This window comes from Manihot esculenta, chromosome 13, assembly GCF_001659605.2.
Source record: "Manihot esculenta cultivar AM560-2 chromosome 13, M.esculenta_v8, whole genome shotgun sequence".
In the NCBI taxonomy this organism is placed as follows: Eukaryota; Viridiplantae; Streptophyta; class Magnoliopsida; order Malpighiales; family Euphorbiaceae; genus Manihot; species Manihot esculenta.
The window spans coordinates 20208389-20234442 of NC_035173.2; the positions used below are offsets into that span (position 1 = coordinate 20208389).

Below are 26054 nucleotides of genomic sequence, written 5' to 3' on the forward strand. Positions count from 1 at the left end.
AAACTCCCCAAAACCCCTCTAAACAATCCTCAAACCATCACATAAAACATGCAAAGGAAAGCTGGACAGGGCACTTTCGGCGGCAGGTTCGGCGGCCGAAACCCCACTCCAGAGACGAAACTCATGCATGTTCGGCGGCACCTTCGGCGGCCGAAGGTCTCGTCCAGAGACGAAACTCACACACTTTCGGCGGCCGAACTCCCTCTTTCGGCGGCCGAAAGTCCCTTTCTAAACCGAAAGCCTAGCTTTCGGGGGCAACCTTTGGCAGCCGAAACTGCCTCCACAAGGGGTTCGGCGGCCGAACCTGGTTTTGCCCGAAGGGCAGAACCCTGCTCTGTTTCATGCAAACTTTGCCCAAAAACCTACAAACATGCATCTCAACTACTCCCAACTAGCATATACACATATATATGCACAAAGGGGTCTAAAACTATCCTAAAACCCCAAACAAACATAGCACATAACACTTAAACATGCTGGAACACTACAAATCACCAAAAACCTCACCTAAACCTAAACATGCAAACTACCCATACAAACTTCATAAAACCTTTCAAAACCATCAAAGAAGCTCAGGATCTTCACTTACCTCTTACACAACTTGAGGATGAAGGATCCTAACGTGGAGATATGAAGAAAAGCTCTTCCAAAGCTCCAAGCTTCAACACTTGCTTCTTTTGCTCAAAACCTTCATAAGTCACCAAAACTCTTAAAACTCTTGAAAGATTTGATGAAAATCATGGAAAATATGAAAGTCAACGTAGGAGAGGCTGAAACTCACCTCTGGCTGCAAGTGGAGGAGAAATAACCTCCTTCCACCGACCCTTGGCCCTTTTATAGGTGGCTGGCCAGACCACCTTCGGCAGCCGAACGTGAAGCCGCAACCATGCAATGTTCGGCGGCCGAAAGTGACCTTCGGCGGCCGAACCTTTGCATTTCTCCCTTGTTGCTTTTCTTTCAAAACTCAAGTCTTTTAACACTTCAAAACATGAAAACAAGTGAAAATACCTTGAAAAACATATGTATTACCCTTCTCGAGGGTTCCGACACCCGAGATTCCACCGGACGACAGGAATGCCGATGCCGGACTCGAGCCGGGTATTACATTCCCTTTTTCTAATTACTCCAGGTATGGGGTCATCCAGTTCTGCCCTTCTTCAATCTGCATTATTGCAGCAGGCCTCTCAATGGCAGGGATACTGATGTGCTGTATATACACTTCATCTGGAAGTTGTTCTAACTCTTCTTCAGATAAGCGGCTGAGCAGGTCTGCTTCTTCGTTCTCTTCTAGAGGTATTCTCTGATATTGTACAATAATTCCCTACTCGCCGAGCTCAGCTTCTACAGCTTTTACTTTTGCCAAATACTTCTGCATAGTGGGGTCTCTTGTTTGGTATGCCCCCATTATTTGATTGATCACCAGCTGGGAGTCGTTGCTTATTTTAAGGTCGGTTGCCCCAACTTCCATTGCTATCAGCATCCCGTTTATTAAGGCTTCATATATCGCAAGGCGTAACAGACCTTGAACCCTTATGGGCTTTTCAACAGTATCCCAGCGCCACTGCCCTCAACGCTAGACGCCCCATCTACAAACAATCTCCAGTTGAATTCCGGCGAGGGCCGTTCTTCACTTTCTCCTCTTGCCACACCTGATGATTCTCTACTGAGCTCTGTCTACTCTTCATTGAAGGAACACTCCGCTATAAAAGTCAGTAAGGGCTTGAGCTTTGATGGCCGTCCGAGGTCGGTATTCAAGACAGTATGGGTCAATTTCAATAGACCAAGCGAGCATTCGATCTGATGTCTCCGGTCTGTGAATTATTTTCTTTAGGGGTTGATCTGTCATCACCACTCCCTGATGGCTCTCAAGGTAGACTCTGAACTTCCTCACTGCTAACAGCAGGGCGAATACCAACTTCTCTATGTTCAGGTATCTGACCTCGGTGTCTTTGAGCACCTTGCTGACATAGAAGACTGGCTTCTACTCTTCCCCTTCTTCTCTTACCAGCATGGCACTTTGGCTTGTTCTAAGGCCGCTAGGTAGATTAGGAGTTCTTCCTTGGCTAATGGACTGCTGAGCACATATTGTAATACCCGGCTAGACTCCGATATCGGAATTCCTACCGTCCGGTGGAATCTCGGATGTCGAAAACCTCTAGAAGGGTAAAATCATGTTTTTATAAAATGTTTTAATGTATCTTATGGTTTTAAGTAAAAAGGAAATTGAGCTTTAAATGAAAAAGACCAAGGAGACATTTTCACGTTCGGCCGCCGAACCCCAAGTTCGGCCGCCGAACCCCAAGTTCGGCCGCCGAACCCCAAGTTCGGCCGCCGAACGTGGGATGGTTTAGAGGGGGCAAGTTAGGCTTCCGAAAGTTTCAAAGGTTCGGCCTCCGAACCTCATGTTCGGCCGCCGAACTTGCATGAGTTTTGGAGGCACTTTAGGCTGCCGAAAGGTGGTCTGCCAGCCCCTATATAAGAGCTCTATGGCCGAAACGGGCGAGTTTTCTCCCCATTTTCGGCCACGGTGAGTTCTCACTCTCCCATGGTTTGTTTTTGATGTTTTTCCTCCGATCTTTCACGTTTTAACAAGCTTTATGTTGATTTGAAGATATTTGAACAAAAAGAGCAAGTTTTGGAAACTTGGAGACTTAAGAGCGGATTTCTCCCCATCTCCGAGTTGGATCGCCTCTCCTCTCGTTCTTCAAGAGGTAAGAGTAGATCCATAGTTCATTTCATGTTTTAAGTAAGTTTTATGAAGATTTATGGGGTAGAAATGCATGTGTAGGTTTATGTTGAGTTTATAGTTAAATGTGTGTTTATGAGCAATGTATGTTGGATATGCATGTTTGATGTGTTGTAGATGGGGTTTAGGATAGTTTGAAGCCCCTAGGAGCTTGTATGCTTGAGTATGCATGTTGTAGAATAGGAAAATGCATGATTGAGTGAGTTGGGAGGTGTTTATGCATGGAGAGGCTGAGTTTCTGCCCTTTGGGAAGAACTCAGGTTCGGCAGCCGAAGGTTCTTTCGGCCGCCGAACCTGCCTTTGGTAGCATGTATCGGCTGCCGAACCCTGCCCCCAAAAGAGGACTTTCGGCTCTGGAAGGGAGTTTCGGCCGCCGAAGGTGCCGCCGAACATGCATGAGTTTCGTCTCTAGAGGGAACCTTCGGCCGCCGAAAGTGCATGACTTTCGGCTCTGGAGGGCCTTTCGGCCGCCGAACCTGCCACCGAAAGTGCCCTGTTCAGCCCTCTTTTGCATGATTTATGTGATTGTTTTAATGTGTTTTAGGGGGTTTTGGGGAATATTTTAGAGTCATGTTTATGTACGTTAGGTCCCTCATTTTGAGTCCACCTGTGTAGGTTCGGACCCGAGGAACCGAGGACCCCAGCAGTGAGTCAGCTGCTTCAGTGTCTGTCAGAGTTAGCCAAAGGTGAGTGGAATAACTTTTTATGCTTTAAAGTAAATAAATCAGTTCTTAGCATGATTCACGCATCATGAATGCCATGAGATATATTAGGATGCTTGCATTAGAATTCACGAATATGTTGCATTGCATATTATGTTGTTGATGTGGATGAATGTTGGATGATCCATTAGCCCTCATATGTTATGACATGATGATATGGTATGGAAGTCCAGGCGTGCCTGCACTACACCCCTGGCACTATGTAAGAGAAAGTCCGGGCGTGCCTGCACTACGCCCCCGACACTATTGGATATGTATGTTATGATATGGAAGTCCAGGCGTGCCTGCACTACGCCCCTGGCATGATTAGACAGTATGGAGGGCTAAATGGTGACAAGTTCATCCTTGATGTGATTTGTTTGTGCTGTGACACATTCCATGTTATCATATGTTTTAAATACTATGTTTTATTATTCTGCTCACTGAGCTCTAGCAGCTCACCCCTCTCTCTTAACCCCCAGGTTTGCAGGTACAGGGTAGACCAGGAGGTCAGCTAGAGTAGAGTCATGTGTTATGAAATAGCTAGATGTGGACATGGATATGATGTAATGTAAAAGTATGATATAGAAATGTTATGTAATGATGCTTATGAAAGTTTAGAGTTGTGCTTGACCATAGTATTATGTTAATCCCTTTCTAGTACATGATCTTAATGTTTAATGATGATTATTGTAAACCAAACTTAATTTATGTTATGTCACCCCATTGGAGCATTGATGAGGACTCCAAGGTGGGGTTAATGTTTATGTTTATGAATAGTGCATGCACAGGATGAGTTTGGTGATTGAATGGAAAGAAAAGTTCAAAATTTTTATGTATGTTGTTGATCATGTATGGTATTAAACAGATTCACAGGATGAATGTTTGGCTTGCTACGGGTCCTTGTGGCCTTAAGCCGATCTGGATCCTAGCGCCTGTAGCGGTCCGATTTTCGGGTCGTTACACATATGGTGAGCTGAGGTATTGCTTGAGGCTTTTGAAGGCTTGCTGGCAATCCTCTGTCCACTCAAAGTTTGGAATTTTTCTCAGCTTCTTGAAGAATGATAGGCACCTTTCTGCAAACTTTGGCATGAAACGGTTAAGTGCTACCACCCTTCCTGTGAGGCTTTGCACATATCTCACGCAGGTCGGCTCAGGCATCTTCAGTATGGCTTCTACTTTTTCAGGATTTAGCTCAATGCCCTTTCCACTGACCATGTAGCCTAGGAATTTTCCTCCTCTGATGAAGAAAGCACATTTTGCCTGGTTTAGCCTCATTCTGTACTGCTCTAGTACTCCAAATACTTCTTTTAGATTTGCCAAGTGCTGCTGGAAGGTTTGACTCTTCACTACCATATCATCTACATACACTTCCACATTCCTCCCTATTTGACCCTTAAAGATCATATTCATCTTATCTCTTCCTCTGATAGTGGGAAGGTCTCTAGCTCTCCAACGAGCTCTGTTCTGGCTTCTTTCTTCTCATCCCTGACCTCCATGATCTCTGGGTTTATCCCCTCAGCTTTTGTGCTCGATTCTATGATTGTGGCCATATATACTTCTATTGCTTCCTCCTGCCTCCCCCAGACTACTCCCACCCTTACCTCTGTTGGAACTTCATGGTTAGGTATCTGATGTTGGTTACCACTTCGAATTCGTACAGCATAGGCCTTCCCAGGATCGTATTGTAGCTCAAAGGGAGCTTCACTACCAAGAAAATTGCATAGTGAGTACGAGATAGGGGTGGCTCTTCCAAGGTCAGGGCTACCTTCACTTTCCCCTCTACGGCCACCGGGGTTCCTCCAATCCCCTTCACCAGGGCTTGATCCCTTACCAGCTGCTCCTCTGGTTTCCCCATCTGCTAGAAAACCCTGTAGGATAGCAAGTTCACCTTGCTCCCATCATCGACTAAGATCTTCCATACCCTATAATTGTGAATGACGGCCTCGATGACAAGAGCGTCATCATGGGGCATTTGAATGCCATGAGCATCCTTAGGGGAGAAGGAGATGATTGCTGGGGAGTGTTCTACTACTTGTAGGACTTCGCTGCTGCTCCCCTCCCCATCTCGGCTTCTCTTCCTCCCTCTCCTGCTCATCCGGCCTCCAATCCCTCTGACAATCATGTTGATGGCTCCGCTGGAGCCATCGTTCATAGGCCCTACCCCCTGTCTATGGGGCCTCTCTACTGTGGGGTTCTGCTGGGGCCTCTCTCCATTTGGTTTCTTCACAAAGTTTCAGAGATGCCCCCTCTTGATCAGCCTCTCAATCTCACTGATCAGCTGGTAGCAGCTGTTGGTGTCATGGTCGTGGGTGCGGTGGTACTGACAGTACTTGTCAGGATCCTTCCGACTTGCGTATGCTTTCATGGGTTTAGGCCATTGGAGGAAATACTTATCTTGAACCGCCATGAGCACTTCGGCTCTAGATGCGTTGAAGGGAGTTATTGCCTCAGGGACCCAAGGCGGATACGCTCTTTGCTCCCTCCTGTCCCAGGGCTGCCTATACACCTCAGGCCCTTTATTCTGTCTTCTCTCTAGTCTCTCCGACCTTCTTTCCTCTGTCACCTTCCCTTTATCTGCAGCCTCCCTAGCGAACTTGCTGGTTGTCAAGGTGTCATCTTGCCTTATGTACTTCTCGGCTCTCTTCTTTAGTTCGGCCAGGGTATTAGGTGGCTTTTTACACTGCAACCAAAAAAATTCAAGGGATGTAGTCCCCTTCTGAATGGCCTCCACAGCCTGTCTTTCATCCAGCTCTGAGATCTGCAGGGCTTCTGTATTAAAATGAGCCATGTACTCCCTCAAAGACTTACCACAGCCATGAGCACTTCGGCTCTGGATGCGTTGAGGGGAGTTATTGCCTCAAGGACCCGAGGCGGATACACTCTTTGCTCCCTCCTGTCCTAGGGCTGCCTATACACCTCAGGCCCTTTATTTTGTCTTCTCTCTGGTCTCTTCGACCTTCTTTCCTCTGTCGCCTTCCCTCTATTTGCAGCCTCCCTAGTGAACCTACTGGTTGTCAAGGCGTCATCTTGCCTTATATACTTTTTGGCTCTCTTCATCAGTTCGGCTAGGGTATTGGGTGGCTTTCTACACAGCGTGGTCCCTTTCTGCATGGCCTCCACAGCTCGGCTTTCATCCAGCTCCGAGATCTGCAGGGCTTCTGTATTAAAATGGGCCACGTACCCCCTTAAGGACTCATTCTTCCTTTGCCAGATGGTCTCCAAATAACTAGTTTTCCTCTCAGCCAGAACCCCAGCTATGAACCAGTTGATGAAAATGTTGGCGAGGTCCCCAAAGCTTCTAATACTCCCTACCTCTAGGCTGTTGAACCAAGCTCTTGCTGGTCCTGTTAGTGTCGTGGGGAAGACCTTGCACATCAGAGCGTCCAATAGGGTTTGGAACTCCATGAATGTCTTGTAGTTAAGGATATGCCCTCGTGGGTTCCCTGATCTGTCATATGTGGCCATTAGTGTCATCATAAACTTCTTGGGGATGGTTTCTTGTTGGATCCATCCAGAGAACGGTGAGGATATGGATAGGAGGGTCTGGCTATTGTCTTTTGCCCCCAAATCAGCTAAAAGCTGCTCCTTCATTCTTTGTAACTTCTGGTCCACGTCCACATCCACCTCCTCCTGTCTCGGCCTCTTCTCTAGGCAATATCCTTCTCCCCACTCTTCACTCTCGGTTGTCCTGACTGTCCTACAGAGTAGCTCTCTGCTTCATTATTTTCAATGAGTTCTCTCACCCTTCTTCCTCTAGCTCTGGCTGTCGGCTCCTCCGCTCCCTTCTCCAGTCCTCTTGCTACTTTGCTCAGGGATCTGGCAGTTGAAAGTGGGTTGAGGCTCGATAGTATGGACCCCTTCAGCTACAAGAGGTATGTTTAATGGGGTATTGAGACCCTTCTGCTACAGTATCTGTCCTAGCCAGTGGGCAGTTTTCTGTAGCTGAAGTGCCATGGTTTGAAGTTCTTGGTTGGATATGGTGGTTCTGGGTGCATTCCCAACCGAGCTCGGCGAGGGATTAAACAGTATTGGTGGTTGGTTGGAGGGAGTCGTAGGACTGGAAAAAGAGAACTGTTGACCTTCTTAAGCAGAGCTTAGGTCATTTGGGGTGTTATTAGTATAGTTTTCGTCATGGTTTGCTATGTGGATCTCAGTGGGTATTACGAGAACGGAACTCCGGTGATGAAAAGGTCCCATTCATTCCCATAGACGGCACCACTTGATATTCTGAGATCCAGAAAGTAGGATTTACAGGGGTTGTGTAAGCTTGGATGGAGAGGAAGACATTCCTCCCTTTTTATCCCTTTTTCTTTTGTCCACTAGTAACGTCTAACTGCCTCTCTACCATAATACCACCTATCTTTGTCATTCAGGTTTGTACGTACGGATGTGTCAGAACCCCTCTCCAAGCCAGGCGACCATTTAATTCCCCTTGGCGTGCATGCAGACAGGGCTGCGAAGTGACCGGGCCTACTCTTCTTCCTCTAATCACATTTCCCGACTGGACTTCCTTCAGAAGAGCCTGCGAATGAGATCTGTCCGGCCTGATTCCTCGACTAGGCTGAGACACGCAATGTGGGCTGATTCACTTTAAAAAAGACCTGGTGGGTTTTGGGTCTGCCAAATACCATTATTGTAAGTACATCCAACTAGTTTGATTTAATTTCAAATTGAATTGAAATAATTAAAATCTAAAATTTATAAAATCAAATCAGTGAAGGAAAGAAAATGAATCAAGTCACAGTTGGATTCAATTTCATTCATCAATTTTTAATACAAACAAGGGCACTCAATTTCCATATTTTCACATAAACGAAAAAAACGTATCCCATGCATTAAAAATTTAGGCTACCATGCAAAAAATGTTAAATATATATTGTTAGAATTGATTACTATTAAGTGGGAGTGTTATGAAAAATTATTTTTATTTAATATATGATTTGTATTCTTAAATAAATAGAATGATATTATATCTATATATTTTTAAAATATAAAGATGTGATATATTTCTATTATAATTGAAAAATCTCTTAATTTATAATATAATACCATACATATCTTGGATCCTCCGTTATAAATAGGAAGTACTTTATATTATGAGGAGATAATCCAATACAATACAGATGTAACCTTTTAAAATTTTGTATCCACTGATATAGACTTCTATAGTTGAATCACGTAAATCTTCTTATTTTATTTTATTTTATTATTTTAAATTTAACATGCTATTAGAGCGCTCAGTTTTTGAGTTTGAGCATTGTTCATCATTACTATTCATTGATACTATTCACATATACTATTCATTGTAATATTTATTGATACTATTTATAGATACTGTTTACACTTGTCTTTGTATTCAATCGGTTTAATTCTCCATTATAAATAAAAAAATTATAAGAAGATAACCAATTTAATAAGAATATAACACACTGAAATTTTATTGTATTATTAATTTTTATTATTTTAAATTTAATATAAATAAAATTTCAATCAGATCTATATATATAATATATCACTATGTCATCCATCATAATTATTTAACTAAATAAGAAAGTAAGAATTAATAAAAGATAAAGTTTATAATCAGTTTGAAATAAAATCGGTTTAAAAATTAGTACCTTAAATTTTATATGTTGGTAGCATTATTGAACTAGTTTATATAAATAATAAATTAAATATAATACATATATTTTGTGATCGAGGAATTATATTACCATTATTGCTAATCAATAGATATGATACTTGTAAAAATATCAATACTAAAGAAGAATTTGATTAATATTTTTAATATTTAAACCTAATTGAATTGTACTCATTACAAACCTAATTATTATAACTTAAAAAATAATATTTTCAATAATTTTTTAGGTTTCTCTTCTTTAATTTCTTAATTTCTTTTAAAAAAATTCAATAACTCCAATTTAAACTCTTTGCATTTAAATCCAAATAAATCCTTGCCTAATAATATAATTTTTAAATCTTCAATATGTAAAATTATTGAATGTTATCATTCTTTATTTTTTCTTTTAATTTTTGTTTCAGTTAAACTAGTAAATAATTTTTAATATTTTAAATTATAAAATATTTTATTATTAAAAAATTATTAGGTTAAGACTTATATATTTAAATGTAAAGTTTAAAGTTTTCTTGTGATTTATTTGGATTTTGATAAAAAAAAATTTAAAAGATTGTTTATGTAACGACCCGAAAATCGGACCGCTACCGGCGCTAGGATCCAGATCGGCTTAAAGCCGCCGAGACCCGTAGCAAGCCTGACATCTAACCTGTAAACCTGAATAATCCCATACATGATCAACAACATACATAAAAATTAAAACTTTTCTTTTCATTCATACATCAACTCAACCTGTGCATGCACTATACATAACATAATCATAACATTGATCCCTCTGTGGGATCTCATCAGTGCCCCCAATGGGTGACATAACATATGCTGAGTTGGTTTACATAAACATCATAAAAATATCTAAGATCATGTATAAAAAGGGATAGCAACAATCTATGGTCAAGCACACCTCTAACATCCATAAACATCATCTCATTACATATCTAAACTGTACTTTTACATTACATCAAAATCATTTATCATGTCCACACTAACTAATACATAACCCAAACTTCATTACTCTATCCGGACTCTTGCTCTATCCTGTACCTGCAAGCCTGGGGGTAAAGGGAGAGGGGTGAGCTAAAAGCCCAGTGAGTAGAACTATAAAACATATTAACACTATGCTCTATGAAATGCATCATAACACAGACAATTCACATAAGGGTTGGGTGAACTTGTCACCAATTAGTCCAAGCTAACTCTGTGCCAGGCCATAGCATGGGGTCCTGGTCTTCCTGTCATAACATACATTACTTACCATTGCCCCAGGGCCTCCTCTGGGCTCCTGGTCTTCGAGTCTTATAACCGTGTCAGGCCGTAGAATGGGGTCCTGGTCTTTCCTTACTCTGTGCCAGGCCGTAGAATGGGGTCCTGGTCTTCCTGTCATGGACTAATTGGGTCATCCAATATTCACCCACATCAACAACAATCGATGCAATGCGGCATATTCGTGAAAACTAATGCAATCATCCTATTGCATAATCATAATGCATGAAACATGATAAAAACATTTAATTTCTCAATTTAAAAGATTAAGTTTGGTTCCACTCACCTCTGGCTGACTCTGACAACACCGAAGCAGCTGAACTCACTGCTGGGGTCCTCGGTTCCTCGGGTCTGAACCTACACAGGTGGACTCAAATGAGGGACCAAACACACCGGAACATAACTATAAACTACTCCCCAAAAACCCCCTAAAACATCATGAAACAATCATAGAAAAACATGCAAAGAAGGCCTGGACAGGGCACTTTCAGCGGCAGGTTCGGCGGCCGAAAGTCCCTTCAGAGCCGAAAGTCAGGCAGGTTCGGCGGCACCTTCGGCGGCCGAAACTCCCAGATAGAGACGAAACTCATGCATGTTCGGCGGCACTTTCGGCAGCCGAAACTGCCAGACAGAGACGAAAGTCTCCTTTCGGGGGCAGGCTTCGGCAGCCGAAAGGCTACCTCCCCAGCCATGTTCGGCGGCCGAAAGTGGTTTCTGCCAAAGGGCAGAAACTTGGCTCCTTTTACACATTTCGCCTCCCAATCTTCCAAACATGCCTCAAACCTATTCTACAACACACATACACAAGCATACATGTTCCTAGGGGCCTCAAACCATCATAAACCCTATCTACAACACATCAAGCATCCACATTGTTCATGAACATACATTTATACCCATAAACAAAACCATAACCTAAACATGCATTCTAACCCATAGATCTACTTAAAACTTACTTTAAACATGCAATGAGCTTAAGATCAGCTCTTACCTCTTGAAGATCGAGAGAGAGAGACGACCTAAAACTCGGAGGTGGGAGAGATTGGGTTCTTGAACCTCCAAGCTCCAAAACTTTGCTCAAAAGCTCAAATCTTCAAAACAAAGTTAAAACAAATGAAAATCTTGAAAGATCTAGAGGAAAAACATCAAAGATTGGTGAGGGATGGCGGAGAGCTCACCTTGGCCGAAAATGGGGAAAAAGCTCGCCCGTTTTCGGCTAAGGGACCCTTTTATAGTGGCTGGCCAGGCCACGTTCGGGGGCCGAACGTGCCTCCGCATGCATGCCATGTTCGGCGGCCGAACTTGAGGTTCAGCGGCCGAACCTGGACTTCCCTCACTTATGCCTTCGTGGGCCTAAAGCACTCCCGAAGTGCATGCATGTTCGGCGGCCGAACTAGGGGTTCGGCTGCCGAACCTGAATTTTCCTCCAATGCTATTTTCATGCAAAAACTCATTTTCTTTCATGCTTAAAACATAAAATACACTAAAACATTTTATAAAAATATGGTTCTTACCCTTCTAGAGGCCTCCGACATCCAAGATTCCACCGGACGGTAGGAATCCCGATACCAAAGTCTAGCCGGGTATTACATTCTCCCCCCCTTAAGAACATTTGTCCCCGAATGTTCCTCAACTAGCACATACAAGGCATACAACATAACATACACATAAAACTCATAAGAAACTAACCTTAGAAAACATAAGGGTACTGCTGGAGCATGGACTCCCGTGTCTCCCAGGTGCATTCTTCCATATTGTGGTGGTTCCACAGGACTTTCACCATCGGGATTTCCTTGTTTCTCAGCTTCCTGATTTGAGTGTCCAGAATCCGTACCGGCTGCTCAACATAGGTGAGATCCTCCTGGATCTGCACATCAGGCTCACTAAGAACCTTGCCCGGATCTGACACGAACTTTCTCAACATAGAAACATGGAAAACCGGATGGATTCTCTCCATTGAAGCAGGTAAATCCAGCTTGTACGATACATTCCCAATCTTTTGCAAGACTTCAAAGGGTTCGATGTACCATGGAGCCAGCTTACCTTTCTTCTCGAACCGAACCACTCCTTTCATTGGAGACACCTTGAGCAATACCAGATCCCCCTCCTGAAACTCTACTTGCCTTCTGCGGATGTCTGCATAACTCTTCTGTCTGCTTGCAGCCGTCTTGATTCTTTCTCTGATTAAGGGTACCACCCTGCTGGTGATCTCTACTAACTCAGGCCCTGCCAAGGCCTTTTCTCCAACTTCCTCCCAGCAAACAGGTGACCTGGACTTCCTTCCATATAAAGCTTCATATGGAGCCATCCCGATGCTAGCATGATGGCTGTTATTGTAGGCAAACTCCACCAAAGGTAGATGCTGCCTCCAAGAACCACCAAAGTCCAGCACACACATTCTTAGCATATCTTCTATGGTATGGATGGTCCTCTCTGACTGTCCGTCTGTCTGTGGATGGAAGGCAGTAATGAAATCCAATCTAGTACCCATGGCATTCTGCAGACTCCGCCAAAACCTGGAGGTGAACTGGGGCCCTCTATCTGACACTATAGAAACAGGAACCCCATGCAGTCTGACTATCTCATCAACATATACCTGCGCCAACTTGTCCACAGAATAGCCACTCCTGACAGGGATGAAGTGAGCAGATTTGGTGAGTCTGTCCACAATCACCCATATGGAGTCCAATCTGTTGGACGTCGCCGGTAACCCCACTACGAAGTCCATAGCTATATTCTCCCATTTCCACTCTGGAATAGGTAGCGGGTTAAGCATTCCAGCCGGCTTCTGATGTTCCAGCTTTACCCTCGACACACTTCGCAGGCTAACACAAACTGTGCCACTTCTCTCTTCATAGCTGGCCACCAATAAACCTTTTTCAAATCTTGATACATCTTGGTGGCTCCGGGGTGAACGCTGTATCTTGCATTATGAGCCTCTCTCATAATGTCTCCTTTTAGCCCTATGTCATCTGGTACACATAAATGACTCCCATAGCGGAGGATCCCCTTGTTGTCGAATCTGAACTCGCTGTCTTTGCCCGACTGAACAGTCCTGGCAATCTTTACTAACTCTGGGTCCTCATGCTGTTTCTGAGCCACTTGCTCCAGAAACACAGGTGTCACTCTCATCTGGGCCACTAAAGCACCTGTACCAGACAACTCCAACTGTAGACCTTCGTCAATGAGCTTGTAAAACTCCTTCACCACTGGTCTCCTCTCTGCCGTGATGTGGGATAGACTGCCTAGTGACTTCCGGCTTAGGGCATCTGCCACGACATTCGCCTTACCCGGATGATATTAAATCTTGCAATCATAGTCACTCAGCAGTTCTACCCATCTCCTCTGTCTCAAGTTCAAATCTCTTTAATTCAGGATGTACTGCAGGCTTTTATGATCTGTGAAGATCTCACATTTCACCCCATAGAGGTAGTGCCTCCACATCTTGAGTGCAAAGATTACTGCTGCCATCTCAAGGTCATGTGTGGGGTAATTCAACTCATGCTTCTTTAGCTGCCTAAAAGCATAAGCAATCACCCTCTCATTCTGCATTAGTACACTACCCAGTCCCACACGGGACACATCACAAAAGACTGTAAAGTCTGCATCACTAGATGGTAGAGCTAACACTGGTGCTGAAGTCAACCTTTTCTTAAGCTCTTCAAAACTCTCTTCGCACTGGTCGGTCCACACAAACTTCTAATTCTTCCTGGTTAACCTGGTCAGAGGAGTTGCAATTTTTGAGAAGTCCTGAATGAACCTCCTGTAGTAACCTGCTAAACCCAAGAAACTCCTTATCTCCGTTACTGAAGTGGGTCTAGGCCAGTTAGCCACAGCTTCTACCTTCTTGGGGTCCACCTCTATCCCGTTCTCTGACACTACATGCCCCAAGAATGAAATGCTCCTCAGCCAGAACTCACACTTGGAGAACTTGGCATACAAGCCATGTTCCCTCAAGGTCTGCAGAACCAACCTCAGATGATGGGCATGCTCCTCTGCATTCCTGGAATACACTAGGATATCATCTATGAAGACGATAACAAAGTGATCCAGGTACTGGCTAAACACTCTGTTCATGAGATCCATGAATGCTGCAGGGGCGTTGGTTAACCCGAACGGCATCACAAGGAACTCAAAATGCCCATATCTGGTCCTGAAAGCTGTCTTTGGCACATCCTCTTCTCTGATCCTCAACTGATGATACCCGGACCTCAGATCTATTTTGGAGAAACAACCCGCTCCTGCTAGCTGGTCGAATAGATCGTCGATCCTTGGCAATGGGTACTTGTTCTTGGTAGTGACCTTGTTCAACTGCCTGTAGTCGATACAAAGTCTAAGGGATCCATCCTTCTTTCTCACAAACAAAACTGGAGCACCCCAGGGTGAGGTACTCGGTCGGATGAAGCCCTTGTCTACCAGCTCCTGCAACTGCTCCTTCAACTCTTTCAATTCTGCTGGCGCCATCCTGTAGGGAGGGATAGAGATCGGTCGGGTTCCAGGCATCAGTTCTATCTCGAACTCTATCTCCCTAGCAGGTGGTAAACCTGGCAGCTCATCTGGGAATACATCTAGGAACTCTCTAACCACTGGCACTGAGGCGGGCTCTCTGACCTGACTGCTAAGCTCTCTCACATGAGCCAAATACCCCTGACATCTCTTCCTAATCAACCTACGAGCTTGAAGAGCTGATATCAGACCTCTAGGTGTACCCCTCCTGTCTCCCTTGAAGACAACCTCAGACCCATCCTGACCTCTGAACCTGACTACCTTGTCCCTGCAGTCCAAGGTAGCACCATGGGTAGATAACCAGTCCATCCCTAGAATGACGTCAAAATCTGTCAAATCTAGAACCACTAGGTCGGCGGACAAGCATCTTCCCTCAACAAACACAGGACTACACTGGCAGACTGACTCTGCCACTGATGGATCACACTTGGGTCCACTGACCCAGAGAGGACACTCTAACCCAGAAGTCATCAGACCCAACCTCCCCACGGCTCTCGGAGCGATAAAAGAATGAGATGCACCAGGGTCCATCAAGGCATACACATCTGAACAACCAATGATTAAGTTACCTGCCACCACGGTGTTAGATGCATCTGCCTCCTGCTGTGTCATTGTGAAGATCCGTGCTAGAGCTGATGGACCTTCACCTCTGAAACCCGCTGAAGAAGAGGCTGCCCCTCTCCCTCTGCCTCTGCCACTGGCCTGAGTCATGGCTGGAGCTACTGGCTGCGCTACACTGCCTGAGGCTGTCTGCTGGGATTGAGCCATCGGGACTGCTCTTGGACATTCTCGAGCCATATGCCCCTCCTGACCACATCTGAAGCAGGCGTTCGTCCCAAACCGACATACTCCCTTGTGTGGCCTACCACACCTCGCACAAACTGCATTATCAGCACCAGAGCTTGAGCCACTCCCAAATCCCAAACTAGACTTGACTTTGCTCCAAAACTTGTTCTTCTTACCCTTGGGTTTACCCCATCTCTTACTGCCTGAGGCTGCTGCACTCAGGGTAGAGGGATCTAACCTTCCCTCACCCGGAGTTCTAGAACCAGAAGGCTGTGCCACTGTCTGCTTAACTGTCCCCTGAATGATGGCACTGGCCTCCATTTTCCTGGCCATATCTACTATGGCATGGAAGCTCTCCCTGTCCACGGACTGAATCAAGGAGGAATACCTGGAATGAAGTTTCATGACATACCTCCTTGACTTCTTCGAATCTGTATCCAGACTCTGCCCAGCAAAAGGCAACAGCTCCAAGAACCTGTCGGTGTACTCCTCTACACTCATATCCTCTGCCTGCCTCAACTGCTCAAACTCTATCATTTTCAGCTCCCTTGAACTATCGGGAAAAGCCCATCCTGCAAACTCGTTTGCAAACTCTTCCCAAGACAAGCTCTCCACTCTCGGGCTCACATAACTCTTAAACCACTCTCGGGCTTTCTTGCATTTTAATGTGAACCCAGCCATCTGAATGGCTCTACTGTCATCCGCCCCTAACTCCTCTGTAATAGTCTTGACCCTCTCAAGATACACAAATGGGTCATCACCTGACTCAAATTGGGGAGCATCCAGCTTCATGTATTCAGTCATCTTGACCTTGCTCCCACTGGCTGAGCTAGGTCTAGAAGGTTGAGTAACTGGGGCTGCTGGTTCTGTAGGTGGTGGAGGTGGTGCAACATTTTTTGAGGTAGGGTTTGCTGGATTTGGATAGTAAGGTGGGGGTGGATACATTGGGTATTGTGAATATGGTGGGTAGTAAGGTGGGTATGGCATCTGTGTGGGATAAGGGGTAAAGCTAGGGTAATCCGATGTGCCTCCCATCGAATACCCAGGGTTTTGTGAGAAGGGTGGGTAGTAAGGTGGCTGAATAAATCCCGAGGCCTGAATGCCTCCTTGGGATTCTCCCATTCCTTCTTCTGACATGCTAACTCCTAGACTGCCATCCCTCCTCTGCTCTACATCCATATCATCCCCCATACCTTCTGACGCTCCTCCCTGAACTGTTCCTCTGACTGATCTGCTCCTACCCAGATCTAGAGACCTTCTAGGGTCTCTTACTGCTCTTTCTCTGCTAGACCTACTAGACATTGCCCTAGGCAATGCTGGAGGACGGGCGCTCGTGCCCTCATCCTCAGGTGGTACTCCAGTCAATCTTGCTGATCGACGAGTTTCTCTCATCCTGTTTTCTGAAAAACAGTGCACATCACATAAACATTAGCATCATATGGTTCATGTGGGCACACATGAACCCTCATCACATACATCACATATCATAGTATATCATTAATGCACATGCATATTATCATGGCATTTCACATCATCATGCAAGACAGGACTCCACATCCTATCCTAGTGGACATGATTTTTCCTATTGTGCTTGACCTTCTATAACATCTATGAACCCGACACTTTAGGTCCGACCATATGAACCTAGGGCTCTGATACCATTCTGTAACGACCCGAAAATCGGACCGCTACCGGCGCTAGGATCCAGATCGGCTTAAAGCCGCCGAGACCCGTAGCAAGCCTGACATCTAACCTGTAAACCTAAATAATCCCATACATGATCAACAACATACATAAAAATTAAAACTTTTCTTTCCATTCATACACCAACTCAACCTGTGCATGCACTATACATAACATAATCATAACATTGATCCCTCTGTGGGATCTCATCAGTGCCCCCAATGGGTGACATAACATATGCTGAGTTGGTTTACATAAACATCATAAAAATCTCTAAGATCATGTATAAAAAGGGATAGCAACAATCTATGGTCAAGCACACCTCTAACATCCATAAACATCATCTCATTACATATCTAAACTGTACTTTTACATTACATCAAAATTATTTATCATGTCCACACTAACTAATACATAACCCAAACTTCATTACTCTATCCGGACTCCTGCTCTATCCTGTACCTGCAAGCCTGGGGGTAAAGGGAGAGGGGTGAGCTAAAAGCCCAGTGAGTAGAACTATAAAACATATTAACACTATGCTCTATGAAATGCATCATAACACAGACAATTCACATAAGGGTTGGGTGAACTTGTCACCAATTAGTCCAAGCTAACTCTGTGCCAGGCCGTAGCATGGGGTCCTGGTCTTCCTGTCATAACATACATTACTTACCATTGCCCCAGGGCCTCCTCTGGGCTCCTGGTCTTCGAGTCCTATAACCGTGCCAGGCCGTAGAATGGGGTCCTGGTCTTTCCTTATTCTGTGCCAGGCCGTAGAATGGGGTCCTGGTCTTCCTGTCATGGACTAATTGGGTCATCCAATATTCACCCACATCAACAACAATCAATGCAATGCGGCATATTCGTGAAAACTAATGCAATCATCCTATTGCATAATCATGATGCATGAAACATGATAAAAACATTTAATTTCTCAATTTAAAAGATTAAGTTTGGTTCTACTCACCTCTGGCTGACTCTGATAACACTGAAGCAGCTGAACTCACTGCTGGGGTCCTCGGTTCCTCGGGTCCGAACCTACACAGGTGGACTCAAATGAGGGACCAAACACACCGGAACATAACTATAAACTACTCCCCAAAAACCCCCTAAAACATCATGAAACAATCATAGAAAAACATGCAAAGAAGGCCTGGATAGGGCACTTTCGGTGGCAGGTTCGGCGGCCGAAAGTCCCTTCAGAGCCGAAAGTCAGGCAGGTTCGGCGGCACCTTCGGCGGCCGAAACTCCCAGACAGAGACGAAACTCATGCATGTTCGGCGGCACTTTCGACGGCCGAAACTGCCAGATAGAGACGAAAGTCTCCTTTCGGGGCAGGCTTCGGCAGCCGAAAGGCTGCCTCCCCAGCCATGTTCGGCGGTCGAAAGTCCTTCGGCTGCCGAACCTGGTTTCTGCCAAAGGGCAGAAACTTGGCTCCTTTTGCACATTTCGCCTCCCAACCTTCCAAACATGCCTCAAACCTATTCTACAACACACATACATAAGCATACATGTTCCTAGGGGCCTCAAACCATCATAAACCCCATCTACAACACATCAAGCATCCACATTGTTCATGAACATACATTTATACCCATAAATAAAACCATAACCTAAACATGCATTCTAACCCATAGATCTACTTAAAACTTACTTTAAACATGCAATGAGCTTAAGATCGGCTCTTACCTCTTGAAGATCGAGAGAGAGAGACGACCTAAAACTCGGAGGTGGGAGAGATTGGGTTCTTAAACCTCCAAGCTCCAAAACTTTGCTCAAAAGCTCAAATCTTCAAAATAAAGTTAAAACAAATAAAAATCTTGAAAGATCTAGAGGAAAAACATCAAAGATTGGTGAGGGACGGCGGAGAGCTCACCTTGGCCGAAAATGGGGAAAAAGCTCGCCCGTTTTCGGCTAAGGGACCCTTTTATAGTGGCTGGCCAGGCCACGTTCGGGGGCCGAACGTGCCTCCGCATGCATGCCATGTTCAGCGGCCGAACTTGAGGTTCAGCGGCCGAACCTGGACTTCCCTCACTTATGCCTTCGGGGGTCTAAAGCACTCCCGAAGTGCATGCATGTTCGGCGGCCGAACCTGAGTTTTCCTCCAATGCTATTTTCATGCAAAAACTCATTTTCTTTCATGCTTAAAACATAAAATACATTAAAACATTTTATAAAAATATGGTTCTTACCCTTCTAGAGGCCTCCGACATCCAAGATTCCACCGGACGGTAGGAATCTCGATACCGGAGTCTAGCCGGGTATTACAGTTTAAAACTTCTGACTTTTAATAATAACTAGTTTTATCCAACATGTGTTTGTATGTTTTTAAACTCGTTATAATATTTATAAATTTTATTTATTTATGCATATACTATAAATTTACATTATAACAAAAAAATTAAATATAATAATTTAAGTATAAATAATAATAAGAATTTTAAATTTTAAATTTATTATGTGATACCTTAATATTATTTTAATAATCTAACATTTAATGTATTTTTTTATAAATTAAATAATTTTTTTATTTAAATTATTTAATATTTTATTATTATTGATATTGTTCACATCATAATTTTCGGGTATAAACATATAGGATAAAAGAAAACACCGGGTAGATTGCTTTAGCAAACTCTTTGATACTTAAGTCACTATATGTGATGGGTAAATTATGGAATTGACTGTTGAAGAGGATAGTGTACTTCATTATGGAGGTTGTGAGCTCCTTATATATAGTGTGTAATATAGAGTTTGAATATGATATGGAATTCAAAGGATAGTGTACTTCATTATGGAGGTTGTGAGCTCCTTATATATAGTGAGTAATATAGAGTTTGAATATGATATGGAATTCTAGATAAGATAGGATATGGAGTCCTAATGAGATATGATATGAAATCCTATCAAATCAGAATAATATTCTGATATAGATAATGTTATATTGTGATTAGGATTCTATCACCTTATCCGGAGTTATAGGATATTTGAATAGTTGACATGATTTGGGTTATTGAGATCCAAATTTAATATATTTTAATATTGAGCTACATCAGTACTCCCCCTACAGTGGTTGAATCTTTAGGTTCCATACTGAATTATTCCCTTTGACGAACTTGTCGCCTTATGAGAATTTGGTGACAAATCACTTTAGTGATTGCTTTGACTTTTCCCTTAGCAAACCTGTCGCTTTGTGGGAATCTAATAATGATTTGTTTTAATTTTTTTCCTGACGAATTTGTCACCTTGTGTTTTGACCTTGGAGGTCATAGTTTCTTTGCTACTTATGTTTGTGGTAATAATATTTTTTGGGTGCATTTTAATCCAGATGAAAGGACTAAAGTTATCAATATGTAACTAAAATATAAATGTTTCAGTAGATGGACTTGTATAGTTAAATAAATGTTACTTGATTTCTGTTCCTATCTTGTTTTGATGGCTTGTTATAATGAGATTTGGTATTATGTTGTCATCATAAGAAACTGTATGGGCATTAGTTGCTGATGAGGGCATGCAGATCGCCTAAGGGGCTAATTGATTTCCTAAAAGAGCGCTCTTATGTCACCTAGGGCACTATTACATTGCCTAAATGGTGATTAGTTGTCTGAAAGGGCGCTCTTCCATCGCCTAGAGGCACTCTTACATTGCTTAAATGGGTGATTGGTTGCCTGAAATGGCACTCTGACGTGGAACCCTATGGCACAAGCCTTAAACCCGCACGCGCAAGTAGATATGGAATCCAAAGATTTGATAAACCCACCTCCTATGACACCCTGCACTTAGAGAAGCTGAAACACCAATGATCGAAGGATTTAGATGAGAATCCGAAAAACGCCACAACGAATAGTTGATAAATTAGCCAAAATTCTTGGTGCAATTGATGAAAGCAAATCCTCACTCTCACTCAAAGCAATACACGCCAAAGGCATGAAAAGAATTCTGAAAATTTAGATTTAAAACTGCCTCTTACAAGTGTTTCTTATCCTTATATAGTAAGGAGAAAACAAATAAAACCCTAAGACACTCTTCTTAGGCCTGGCCGAACCACACATAAGGCCCAAGCCCAATCACGCACTAAAATAACGCATCAAACTCACAAGTATTAAAACATAAATCCAAGATATGACCCAACACTCTAAAACTTAAAAGATAAAATATGGGCAGAATACAAGGTCAAACAAAGTCAAAATAAAGCAAGTGTTCAAATAATAAAACATAGCAAGCCCATCATGACAAAGCTGAATATTTACAAAAGCCTTTCTTGATCTTCACTTTAGGCTTCTATTTGTGCAGTTTTGGCCCATAGGTTTGATTAGGCTTCCTGAGCTTATGATTGCAAGTGTTGCACCAAATCTGCTCCATATGAGTTGAAGCACGCTCCAAATGTATATGGATCATATGAATATAATTTTGAACTTCTTTTAGATCCATTTGAAGGATATAAGTTTGCTCTTCACTATTGTTATAAATTTACCCTATTGGATCCGTATCATTCCCTCCTTCTTTAGAAAAGATTCGTCCTCGAATCTTGCTGATATTTATGTCAGGAAGGGAAGCTTTAGAAACTAATGCATCTTCAAATACCTCCTCTTGAATAGGTAGAAATAGCATAAAACTTTCATCATGGATGTTTTCATCAACAACCTGCACATCAATAAGAAATGAACTAGACATAAAAATATTAGTCATAGAAAGATCCTGTGGATGTGATCCATTCTCCTCTATAACTTCCAAAATAACCTCATTCACCTCCTCCACCTCATCAATCACATGCTCCCCATGTCCACCATCATTCACAACCTCTTCTATAAGCTCATTGATGGAATTTTCAGCAACAACTACATTAACTTCATACATTACAACTTTCTTTTCAATTTCAATCTCTATGGAAGTTGAGATTGGAACTTTAGCCTCTTCTTTCTCCTTTTCTTTCTCCATCTTCCCTCCTTGAATTAGTCTTGCCAACCAGTTGTCCAAATCCACCATATTTTTGTATTTACCCATGCAACCTTAAATCAATAAAGAACAAAGAGAACTAGCAAATATGGTGTTAGAAATAAAAGCACTCAAGTGTTTGCACTCTTACCATTCTTTTGCTGATTCTTCAATTGCACTTCAGAAACTAAGGTTAACCAACCAACCACAAGGTGCGTTTAAAGAAACAAAGAAGAAAACCTAAAGAAGGAAGGAAGCGCACAAAAACTAGAAAGAAGACACTGACAATTTGGAAAGTAACACACGAACAAGGTGTTGTGCTACTAAAAAATTATCACCTAGAGTATAGACACAAGCAAATAATACTCTAGCAATGTCAAGGAAGCAAAAATAAGCTTAAACCAAAAAGAAATTTAGAATTCAAATAAAAACGAACCTGGACAAAAGTTTGAATTTAATTCACTTCAACGCAAATTAAATATGGGTCTATTTAAATCTACCAAAAAATGTAAGTATCAAAACTCCACAAATAGAATCAGAAAAAAAAATTTTAATTTCACTCAGTTCAGTATCATAGATGAAAATTCTGGTGTTAAAAGAAGGATTTGACATCAAATCAATTTAAATACAATTGCCTTAAATGTGCACTTTAGGAAATAGATAGAATTTCTTTTGTCTCCTAATTTGGATTCAACCCAATTCAAAATTCAAAATTCAAAACTGATTCCCATAAATTACAGTCATCAATTGAGATAGGTAAGACAATATAGATAAAAAAGGAAGCATATCACAATTTCGGTCAGATCAAGATAAATAAGGCAAAGGAAAATTTTTTTTTTATCGATTTTGAATTTTTCTTCCAAATGAGATTATGTGATGATTAATAATTAAGAAGGTGCAGCCATGGATACATAAGCTTTCACCGAAATCAATAAGGAAGAAAAAGAAAACTCAAAAATCCTAGATCCTAAGATAAATCAGAATTGACCTCACTTTGACTTTGATACCAACTAATGTGGAACCCTATGGCACAAGCCTCAAACCCACACGCACAAGTAGATATGAAATCCAAAGATTTGATAAGCCCACCTCCTATGGCACCCCACACTTAGAGAAGATGAAACACCAATGATCGAAGGATTTAGATGAGAATCCGACAAACGCCACAATGAATAGTTAATAAGTTAGACAAGATTCTTGGTGCAATTGATGAAAGCAAATCCTCACTCTCACTCAAAGTAATACACGCCAAAGGCATGAAAAGGATTCTAAAAATTTAGATTCAAAGCTGCCTCTTACAAGTGTTTCTTATCCTTATATAGTATGTAATACCCGGCTAGACTCTGGTATCGCAATTCCTATCGTCCGGTGGAATCTCGGATGTCAGAACTCTCTAGTAGGGAAAAGACGTTTTTACAAATGTTTTTCATGTTTTTAATTATTAATTTTGAGTGAAAGTTTTAAAGAAAAGAAAAGAAAGAGAATGAAGGAAGAGCCCAGGTTCGGCCGCCGAACCTCATGTTCGGCTGCCGAACATGGTATGCATGCGGAGGCACGTTAGGCCCCCGAAAGTGGCCTGGCCAGCCACCTATAAAGGGGTCCCCTCTCCGAAATGGGTTAGTTTTCTCTCCCCATTTTCGACCAAGGTAAGTCTCCGACCTCCCTTGTCGATCTTGTCTTCTTCCTTCAAGTCTCTTATGATTTTTAACAAGTTTTATCTTGGTCTGAAGATATTTGAGCAAAAAGAGTGAAGTTGGAAACTTGGAGACTCCAGGAGCTCGATCTCTCCCATCTCCGAGTTGGATCGCCTCTCCTCTCGATCTTCAAGAGGTAAGAGTAGATCCTCATCTCTTTTCATGTTTTGAGTAAGTTTTGAGAAGTTTGAAGGGGTTTTATGCATGATTAGGGTAGTTGTCAAAGGTTAGGGTCATTGTTGAGTTTATGGATAATGTATGTTATAATTTGTTGCTATGATGTGTTGTTGGGGTATAGGTTAGTTGTAAGCCTCTATATGCTGGAAAATGTGTTTATGTATGTTGTAGAATAGCTAAATGCATGATTTGAGGGTTATGGGAGACGAAAATGTGCATGAGGCCCGAGTTTTACCATTCTGGAAGAACTCAGGTTCGGCAGCCAAAGGCACTTTCGGCCGCCGAACCTGCCTATGGTGGCATGTTTTGGCTGCCGAACCCTGCCCCCGAAAGTTGGACTTTCAGCTTTGGAGGGCAGTTTCGGCCGCCGAACCTGCCGCCGAACATGCATGAGTTTCAGATCTGGAGAGAACTTTCGGCCGCCGAAGGTGCCGCCGAAGGTGCATGACTTTCGGATCTGGAGGAGGGTTCGGCCGCCGAAGGTGCCCTGTCCAGCCTTCCTTTGCCTGTTTTGCATGAATGTTTTGAGGAGTTTTAGGGGTTTTTGGGGAGTTGTTTAGAGTCATGTTAGTCTATGTTTGGTACCTCATATGAGTCCACCTGTGTAGGATCGGACCCGAGGAACCGAGGACCCCAGCAGTGAGATAGCTGCTTCAGAGTCTGTTCAGAGTCAGCCAGAGGTGAGTAGAACTGAACTATGTATTAAAATGACAAAGTTTTGAGCATGTTCATGCATCACGAATACCATGATGTATTTTAGGATGTTGCATTAGAATCTCACGAATATGATGCATTGCATTCTATGTTGTTGATGTGGATGAATGTTGGATGATCCATTAGCCCTCAATATGTATGATGATTTATGAAAGTCCAAGGCTGCCCATGTCCACGCGTCCTGGCATTTTATATGTATGATGATTAATGAAAGTCCAGGGCTGCCCATGTCCACGCGTCTTGGCATTATATGTTATGATTAAGAGGAAGTCCTGCGGAGCTCCGTCGAGGGCCGGGCACATTGGAAATGTAGAGGGTTATTGGTGACAAGTTCATCCGTGATGTGAATTGTATGTGTTGTGATGCATTCCATGAAAGCATGATTTTTATATATGTTTATTTGTTCTGCTCACTGGGCTTTTTAGCTCACCCCCTTTCCCTTAACTCCCAGGTTTGTAGGCCAGAGACAGTCCGGGAGGTCAGCTAGAGTAGAGAGGTTCTATGTATGTAATAGTTAGTAGTGGACATGAGAAAGAATGTGATGTAATGAATGGTATTGTAAGATATGAAATGATATATATTGAGGTTTAGTATTATGCTTGGCCCTAATTTTTTTAGTTAATCCCCTTTATACATGATCTAAGTAATGTTTTTATGATGATTATGTGAACCAAGCTTAATGTATGATATGTTACCCCATTGGAGCATTTGATGAGGGCTCCAGTGTGAGGTTTATGTTTATGAGTATGTTTATGCACAGGTTAAGCTTGGTAAATGAAAGAAAAGAAAAAAAAAGTTTACAGTTTTATGTATATGTATGATCATGTATGAGATTTAACAGGTATACAGGATATATGTTAGGCTTGCTACGGGTCCCGATGACCTTACGTCGTTCTAGATCCTAGCGCCGGTAGCGGTCCGATTTTCGGGTCGTTACAGATTGGTATCAGAGCCCTAGGTTCATATGGTCGAACCTAGATAGTGTGTCGGGCTCATAGATGTTATAGAAGGGCAAGCACAATAGGAAAGAAAATCATGTCCACTAGGATAGGATGTAGAGTCTTGTCTTGATGATGATGTGAAATGCCATGATTTCATACATGTGCATTAATGATATGATATGTATGTGTGGGTTCATGTGTTTCCATATGAACCATTTGATGCTAATGTTTATGTGTATGTTGTGTTGCTTTCAGAATCAGAATGAGAGGCAC

At 42.8% G+C, this 26054-nt stretch overlaps 1 protein-coding gene across 1 annotated transcript; it reads right to left on the bottom strand.

Moving 5' to 3' along the window:
- Nucleotides 1-6348: 6348 nt before the first annotated feature.
- LOC110629234 lies at nt 6349-7041 on the bottom strand. Its single transcript, XM_021776147.1, has one exon. It carries the CDS (start codon nt 7039-7041, stop codon nt 6349-6351), a length of 693 nt encoding a protein of 230 aa, XP_021631839.1.
- Nucleotides 7042-26054: the final 19013 nt, after the last annotated feature.